Source organism: Galeopterus variegatus, unplaced genomic scaffold (genome assembly GCF_000696425.1).
Source record: "Galeopterus variegatus unplaced genomic scaffold, G_variegatus-3.0.2 Scaffold219, whole genome shotgun sequence".
Taxonomy (NCBI): Eukaryota; Metazoa; Chordata; class Mammalia; order Dermoptera; family Cynocephalidae; genus Galeopterus; species Galeopterus variegatus.
Window position 1 is genome coordinate 39001 of NW_007726330.1, and position 8684 is coordinate 47684.

General features: G+C 51.9%; 1 protein-coding gene and 4 non-coding genes across 5 annotated transcripts in view; 3 read left to right on the plus strand and 2 right to left on the minus strand.

The window, feature by feature from the left end:
• Nucleotides 1-2925, plus strand: part of ICT1 (immature colon carcinoma transcript 1) — an 8813-nt gene extending 5888 nt beyond the window's left edge. The window contains exons 3-6 of the mRNA XM_008566054.1: nucleotides 1187-1246; nucleotides 1780-1862; nucleotides 1955-2124; nucleotides 2580-2925. Of these exons, the coding sequence (XP_008564276.1) occupies nucleotides 1187-1246; nucleotides 1780-1862; nucleotides 1955-2124; nucleotides 2580-2664 (398 nt within the window). The 3' untranslated portion in view covers nucleotides 2665-2925. The remainder of the gene's footprint in view (nucleotides 1-1186; nucleotides 1247-1779; nucleotides 1863-1954; nucleotides 2125-2579) is intronic.
• A 2820-nt stretch (nucleotides 2926-5745) lies between these two features.
• TRNAR-CCU lies at nucleotides 5746-5818 on the plus strand. Its single transcript has one exon. It is a non-coding gene; the product is annotated as a tRNA-Arg (tRNA).
• Nucleotides 5819-6309: 491 nt separating this feature from the next.
• On the minus strand, nucleotides 6310-6382 carry TRNAR-CCU. Its single transcript has one exon. It is a non-coding gene; the product is annotated as a tRNA-Arg (tRNA).
• Nucleotides 6383-6739: 357 nt separating this feature from the next.
• Nucleotides 6740-6812, minus strand: TRNAR-UCG. Its single transcript has one exon. It is a non-coding gene; the product is annotated as a tRNA-Arg (tRNA).
• A 494-nt stretch (nucleotides 6813-7306) lies between these two features.
• Nucleotides 7307-7379, plus strand: TRNAR-CCU. The gene has a single exon. It is a non-coding gene; the product is annotated as a tRNA-Arg (tRNA).
• Nucleotides 7380-8684: the final 1305 nt, after the last annotated feature.

Sequence of the window (8684 nt, forward strand, 5' to 3'; positions counted from 1 at the left end):
CTTGGTGTTATCAGCACCACACTCTCCCAAGTGAGCCACCCGGCCATCTCTATATAGGGATCCGAACCCGTGGCCTTGGTGTTATCAGCACCACACTCTCCCAAGTGAGCCAACCATCCATCTCTATATAGGGATCCGAACCCGTGGCCTTGGTGTTATCAGCACCGCACTCTACCGAGTGAGCCACAGGCCAGACCCTGGTCATCCTTTTTTTAAAAAAAAAAAAAAAAACCTGAGACCCAGAGAAGCAATGGGACTTTGCCAAGAGCACAGTCAGTTAGTAGCTAAGCTGGTGTTCAAAACTGGGGCTTTCGGGGCCGGCCCGGTGGCGCACTGCTACAGTGCACCACTTGGGAAGCACGGCGGCGCTCCCGCCGAGGGTGCGGATCCCACATACAGACCGGCCGCTCACTGGCTGAGCGAGGAGCGGGGGCAACACCGAGGGTTGTGATCCCGTTGCTGGTCCCGGTCCAGTATGGGCGCGACACTGAGGGTTGCGATCCGTTGCTGGTCCCGAAAAAAGAGACAAAAAGACAAAAAAAAAAAAACTGGGCTTTCAACTTCAGATGGAGTTTTTTGTTGGTTTTGGTTTTGGGTTTTTTTGGTGCGTGGTACAGGGATCTGAACCCTTGACCGTGGTGTTATAACACTGCATTGCAACCAACTCAGCTAACCGGCCAGCCTCAGTACTTTTTTTTTTTTTTTTAAATCATTTATAACACTGACCATGAGCTAGGCCCTGGAAACACACAGTGAACACATAATGTGTTAGACACAGTCCTGCCCTGTTGGAGCTTACAGCTTATTGGGATAACACATCCACCATGTTTCAAAATACATTGAACTAAGTTTGTCTCTTAGTTTGAGCTTTTGAAAGAGCCCTTGCTTTAAAACAAATAAACAAAACAAACTGCAAAAAACTAGGGCAGCAGGATCTGGTGGAATGTACTGGACCAGAAGCAGACAGCCGGCTCATAATTTTTCTCAGCTGTTTGTGTGACCTTGGGGAAGTCACTTGCTTCTGATTTTATTCTGATATCTGTAAATAACCTCCAGCTTTCTTGATCTATATATGTCATTGAAAGAGACGTGTAATAGGGATAGTTATGTGGATAGTAAATTAGCAGTTTGCATATTTTGCCATGGGATAATCGTGTGTGTGTGTGTTCGTTCTTATGTTTTACAGATCGCTTGACGATATCTTATTGTCGGAGTAGTGGTCCTGGGGGGCAGAATGTTAACAAAGGTACAGGGCACTTTGTCTTCTTTTGCTGTAAAATTCAGCTGGGAGGTGGGTTTGAGGAGCTCTGTGTTAATGTTCATGCGGAATAAAGGGATTTTTCAGCAGAAGCTCAAATACCACCAGCTTATAATAATCCTCTTTATTCTTTTGAATGTGGTCTGATTCTCAGACTCTCAGCTGTGGGCTGCTAGGACTAGGATTGGCTTGTGAGCCTAAACAAAGAGAAATCACAGTGTGAGTTGGCAACCAGCTCCAAGAACAGGTATCCTTCATTCTCATGAAACCCGTTCCCCCATTCCTTTCCGTACCCAGTAAAACTGTAAGAGAAGCACTGGACATTTAGTTAGGGCTATTTTTGTCCAAAGGTGCCTCGCTATCTTTGTGGGTTTGGTCCATGGCCAACTTTGACATAGGCTGCAACATGCATGTTTGGGTATCTGGCATCCATTTGTTTCAGGACAGTCACTGGTCACCTGGGTGCTGAGCCTTCCTGAGAGTCTTAGTGACCCATGCTCCCTGCTCTCTTTCATCCACAGTGAATTCCAAGGCTGAAGTCAGGTTCCATTTGGCAACCGCCGACTGGATTGCAGAGCCCGTGAGGCAGAAGATTGCCATCACGGTAACCACCAGGCCTTTCTTTTCCTATAAATTCCTCACTGGCTTTTAAACCTTTACTCTGTGGGACTCTGGTTTTCCCTTTGTTCTCTGCAGCATAAAAACAAGATCAACAGGTCAGGAGAGTTGATACTCACCTCTGAAAGCAGCCGCTATCAGTTCCGGAATCTGGCAGACTGCCTTCAGAAAATTCGAGACATGATCGCTGAGGCCAGTCAGACATCCAAGGAGCCATCCAAAGAAGATGTTAAACTTCAGCGAATCAGGTACCAGAACATGCCTAGGCTGCTCTAAACTGATTTGTGTGGACGAAAGGCTGCACAGGTAATGAGGGAGGCAGAGAAAAATCTGAGACCTCCTAACAAACAAGTGGAAAAGCTCCAGGGAGGGGAGCAGACTCTGGCCTGGAATAGAGAGGTTCTCAAGCTGGCACTGCTGATTTGGCTGCTGTGCCTCCCACGGAGCTTCCTGCTCCTCTCACCACTTCGAAAAGCACTGATTGGTGGGCCAGCCCGTAGCTCACTCGGGAGAGTGCGGTGCTGATAACACCAAGGCCACGGGTTCGGATCCCATATAGGGATGGCCGGTTTGCTCACTGGGTGAGCGTGGTGCTGATAACACCAAGTCAAGGGTTAAGATCCCCTTACCGGTCATCTTTAAAAAAAAAAAAAGAAAAGCACTGATTGGCATCTGGGCCTAACTGTGATCTTTTTGTTTTCAGGATAGAGAACATGAATCGGGAAAGGCTGAGACAAAAGAGAATAAATTCTGCCATAAAGACAAGCAGAAGGGTTGATATGGACTGAAATCACCTTCTACAGCCAGCAAAGACCACCCTTCAGGGTGTCGGGGCAGCTGCAGCTCAGAGACCTTTAACACCATAAGGAAATTCTTTCTCTTTTTTTTTGCTGTTAATGCTTGTCTATAACATTGGAGCTGTCACAAGTGTGTTCATTTGGAATGAGGGCTGCAGGCACTGGTTGCAAAGGTCTTTAAAGGCAATCACCATGTTGTCAAAACTTAAGTGTCCATCTAATGTATTAGCTGAAATAAAATTCTAAACTCAGTAGGCTTCTCTTCTCACTCAGAATGCTTCAGAACAGAATTCCTACCTTTTGTCTTAATTGAAATCTGCCTCACAGTTACTGACTTGGCACTAATTATTTATCACAGCATGGGGTGGACAGGAAGGTGTTCCGGTGTCTGCCCTTAAAGAACACAGTCAGGTAGGAGGGCTGAGACAGGTGAGCTGGGCCTTGGAAAAGCAATAGGATTTTAATCAGTAGACAGGGGAGAAAGACATGCCATTTGAAGGGAGCTATGAATATAGGAGACAGAAAAGAGGTGGGGGTGGAGGAGGACACGAGGAAGCCAGTACATGGTACTGAATGGCAGATTCATGCAGAGAAATCGTGGGAGGTGAGCCTGGAGAGAGAGACAGAGGCTTGATGGCAGGCAGCCTTGAATTCAAGCTAAGGAATTTAGATTGTAAAAAACATAGGTAATAGGGAGCCACTGAGGATCACAGAGTATTAGATACTGGATTAGGCAGTGGGTTTTTATAGGCAGGAAGAGTGAGATGGAACTGGAAAGAGATTTTTGCAATCCTCTGGGTAAAGGGAAGAGCACCCAAGCTGGCATAACAGTAGTAGGTACTCTGGCGTGTACAGATTTCTTAGAATGTTCTATATTATTTTGATCTAGTTCTCTCATCTGACAAATATTGCATCGTGATGCTCTACATGCAAGGTAATGAACTGTAGTAGTATACACACTTTATGTGAGCAGGGACCTCATCATTCATGTGAGTCTAACAAGGGGGAAAATAAAAAGTCATTCATAAATAACTTTTGCAAAATACAAAAGATGTGGAAGACATGGTCCCCATCCTCAGAGGACTCAGAGCCTAGTATGGGACAGAGGTTCACATACAGGACGTGCCACATTCACTAGTTCATTCAGTAACTCAACAAGCACTTACTGAATGCCAGGCATGGGCGAGGTGGAGAGGAATCAGCAGTGAACAAAACAAAGTCCTGTCTTCCAGAGAATCGACATTCGATCAGGCAATGATAAAAGCTGAGGAGAAAAATGGATTCCTGTTACAGTAACATCACACAAAGCATGGTAAGTGACAAAGATCTCAGTAGATTGTGGGAGGCAGAGAAGCACCTAGTTGCAGCTGGAGGGTCAGGGAAGGTATATTCAAAGTGCTGAAACGGTCCAAAGGAGGGGAAGAGCTGGCTAGGCAAGCAAAGTAAGACATGTCCCCTGAGGATCCAGGGGTAGCCAAGGGCAAGGCTAGGAATGTGTGGACAGCTTCACAGCCTTCCTACAGTGAACTCTTGTTATTGAGAGAATGGTCTCTGAAGCCAGACTGCCCAGCATCAGCACCTGCCCATCTACCACCCTCAGCTGTGACACCTTGGGCAAACTACTTAACCTCTCTGAACCTTCGTTTCCCCATCTATAAACTCAGGATGTTGTTATTAGCGCCTGCTTCTTAGGGTTATTGTGGAATTTAAGTAAATAAGTGGTTAATGACATTGAGCAAGTACTCAGGAATGTTAGCCATGCTTTATAGCCCAGTTTGGCTGCAACCCAGGGCACAAGGAGCTGTGAAAGCTGAGTCTGCCCCACTGAGTGGGATCCACATCTAGAAAGGCCTTCAATGCAACAGCCAAGACATTTAGACCTTACCCCTACAGAAGCTGTCAGGGACCTGCCCACGATAGGACGAAGAAAGACTGTAGGAAGTGGGCATGGGTTGGCCAACTGCCCCATGTGAGCAGTCAGGGACCCATCCTGGAACGAGGGCAGTGGCAATGAGGATGGAGAGGAAATGCCGGATGCCGGAGGATTATGGGGACAGAAAATTGGCCTAGGTGGTATGGGAACTGGGGTGTGATGTGGGGTGATGCCGCATTGAGATGGAAAGTCATGAATGGAAGCAGGCTTAGGAGGATGGTGGGATAAGTGTGGCTTTGCCTGCAGGCCCTGAGGAGGAGTGCCTGGCAGCAATGCCCAGGAGAGGGAATGGAGCACCGGAGTTGGGAGATCCAGGATTGTGGGGGACGAGTGAAGTCTTGGAAACATCAGAGCAGCTGAGGAGTTAGGCAAGTTAGAGCTGGGTCTGGTTAGGGGGATGGTGGGAAAGCAGAGAAAGCATCCCTGTGGATTGACCCTGGAGCATAGTGCTGGGCCCGACAGGACCTCTGAAAACATTGGTGGCATGTGAAGGGACCTGGAGAAGTACTTGAGATACACAGGAAGGGAGAGAGAGGTAAAGAAACAAAACAGGCTGAGGGGTAGAAAGTAGAGCCCATCCTTTATTTATCCCTTGACCTTGGAGCCCAATCTTTAAAAAAAAAAAAAAAAAAAGAGCTGAGGGCTGGGCCCCTGGGTCAGGCTGGAGCAAACACCACCAGCTGCCCCCTTCGGCCTGCTGGCAATGCCACAGGTGCCCAAGAAGGTGGAGGATCCCTATGCCAGGATCCGAGCTGGTCTTCCCGAGAAGCGGTGCCCAAGAGAAGAGAGAATCAAGAGAATAAAGTTCCCTGCAGGTCCTCTGTCACCTTTGGGTTGTGTTTTTCAATTGTTGACATTTCAGAGTGGACCCTTCATTAGTCCTACCGGCTTCCCCAAGGACTCACCCTGTACTGAGAGTGAATTTCCACATGTGTCTTGGATCTCAGACAGATGGGACTTCACAATAATCGATTCAGCTGCCAGAATCCCTGGACTAAGGGTTGGCAGTGTTTTCCGTGTGCGCCCTGGTCACAGGACCCCGCGGACAGGGTCCGCTCGATAGACACGTCTAAGCTTCCCTTAGGAGAAAGGGGCCGGAATGCCCATTAGAAGAAGAGACAAGGGGTCCCTGGCCGCAGGCCCCAGTGGCCTAATGGATAAGGCACTGGCCTCCTAAGCCAGGGATTGTGGGTTCGAGTCCCACCTGGGGTAAAGGCGCTACTTTTTGGATTTCCCCTTCTCAACCAAAGACTCTGGCATCGACTCCGACCTCCGGTTCCACTTGCCGCATGCACCGAGTTTTGGAGGTTATCTGCCACCTCCGCATTAAAGACCACGAGTGTGCGCGCTGCATCGCCGAGTCAGTCGAATGAAGGGCCAGCTTTTGCACTGGTGGGCACCCCGAACTCGTGCCAACCTCACAGATCAAGATCGAGGGCAGAATTTACGTGGAGTTTTACGGTCACAGGGGGTTTCAAGACACCCCAGCTCCGGCTGGCGGGGCAGCCCGGGAGCCCAAGAGGATAATGCCGACGCCGACGACACTTACACTCGGAGCCAGAGACAAATGACATGCAGACACCCTGCTTGCAAACACGGGGCCCCTAAAGAGAAGGCGGGGGCGCGGCAGCCAGGGCAGCCAGCGGCAGGAGGGAGAGGTGCCCCGGCCGCGCGCTCCTGGCACCAAAAGTTGCGCTGCTCGTCACCCCAGGTGGGACTCGAACCCACAATCCCTGGCTTAGGAGGCCAGTGCCTTATCCATTAGGCCACTGGGGCGCGGTAAAGCGCCAGCCCCACGTGGTCCGTCATAGCGCGTCCCGCCACGTGCCCGGAGAGGCAGCTGGACAACGGGATGGGCCGCCGGCCGGGCGGGTTTCCACGGGGCCACGCGAGGACAAGAGTTCCAGGAGAGGCGACTGGGCGGTGACCCGCAGGGACAGGGGCGTGTGCGGGCGCGCACAACACGCAGAGGAGGGGCTCCCCGGGAGGCCAGCGCTGAGAGGCTGACGGGGCAGAGCGGAGCGCGCAGGACCGGCCACGGGGACAAGTCGGGAGGAAGAACGAACCCGCCGACGACGCTGGAGAGGAGCGCTGCGCCGCCGGGGCCACGGGCCGCTGGCCCAAAACGGAGGCCGACCACGAAGGGACTCGAACCCTCAATCTTCTGATCCGAAGTCAGACGCCTTATCCGTTAGGCCACGCGGTCGCGACGCCCGTAGTGCCCTGGAGAGTGGCCTAGGTGCTGTCGCTCGCAGGTGGCGGCGCCAGCCATTCCAGCGGGAGCGGACGCCGCAGCGTGGTCACGGGCGCGACGGAGGCCGACTGCGGTGTGACTGCGGACCGCGTCGCCGCTGGTGCGGCCGCTGATGGCCAAATAGGTCTCCCGGCGAGGGCGGCCGTGTGAAGTGGCCGAGTGGCCGAATGACGACGGTGCTTATTCTCGGGTCAGGAGACTGGGGCGTTGAGTCCCTTCGTGCACGGACCATTTTAATCCCCACAGTAAATCCAGCCCCAGCGCTTGTTTTAGACACAGAAAGGCCCTCGGCCTCTCCCTGGGCGACGGCTCTCGGGACACGGGACTGGGAAGTCTGGCGCACATCCAATCGGGTTTTGCACCTGGGCGCTTCCTGTAGTGACGTCATTACGCAACACGCGGCGACACAGTTTAAGAAGCATGTGACCGGGCGGCGTTTGCGCGAAGCCCCAGTGGCCTAATGGATAAGGCACTGGCCTCCTAAGCCAGGGATTGTGGGTTCGAGTCCCATCTGGGGTGGGCTGTGTAGTCACGTGAGGCTCTTTTACTCTATAAAAAGTGGAGAACAAAAGCCGACGGCACATTTTTTTTCTTTCTGATAGCCCTTAGCTACGTTTTGAGCATGTCTCGGTTGCAATTTGCCTATTCTTGCACCGAGAACGAACTCAACATCCACACTCGCGTGCTGAAAGTGCTCGGCAAGCTGCCACCCCACAGCAGATGACACCGAGCGTGCTGCCTGGGAGCCCGTCACGACAAAGTTAAAGGGCAGGGAAAACGCCGGCACCTCGCCCGAGGGCAGTGGGGTCGGGTGTGCTGCCGGTGGGCTCCGTCTACACCCGGGCGAAGCAGCGCGCCGGGACACGGGGACAGCACACGCCGGTCTCCTGCACCAGCCCGGCAGGGGGAGGATGTCACGCTCCACTGGGCAACCCGAGGAGCGTCTAAAGGAGCCTCTGTAGAAAAGGCACGGGTGAGGACACGTGAGGATCAAACGAGTGCCAGCTGGGAGCCACGGCCCTCGCCAGGCCTGCAGGGGCCCGGGGAGGAAGCGGCGCCTGGAACCTGGGGACGGGGTTGTGCAGAGGGCCCGCAGCGACTTTGGTGTGGCAGGGAGGGAGCGAGGCAGTGAACAGCCCCCCGTCACCCTCCTGCTGCCCCCCGTCCTCCCACGGCGCACGTGGCAGGGGGCCTGTTGAGGCCTCTAGACAGGTCAGGGCCCCAGGGCAGGGGGCAGGGGGCAGAGTAGGTGTGGGGGTCAAAGGGAAGACACCTGGCACATCCCTTAAGTTGACCTGTCATTCAGAGTTACAGAAACCGCCGGACACGCAGAGCCCCACTACGACGCTGTGAGGTGAAGGGTGACAGATGGGAGGGGAGGGGCGTGGACTGTCTCCCTGGGGTGGGGGACCGGGTGTGTCCCCTATGAAAAATCAGAGATGTGCACTTATGATACTCTCGCTTGCCTGTATATATATATGTATTACCCTTTACTAAAATGTTTATTTTTTTTAAGTGTACTATTCTAGAGGCCAGGGATTTTTTTTTTTTTTCTTTTTTCTTTTTTCTTTTAAGTCTGAAGACCTTAGCTCCTGATGAGCGATGGGTGGGCCTTCCAGAATGAATACTTCATATTATCTATAACATTTTGGAGATACTACATTTACTTGAGGAGAGGCTGTATCGTTCCATCAGATTCTCGTTAAGTCCTTGACTCAAAGTTTTAGAACTACTGTAAATTTATTTTATTTATTATTTTTTTTTAAAGATGACCGGTAAGGGGATCTTAACCCTTGACTTGGTGTTGTCAGCACCACGCTCTCC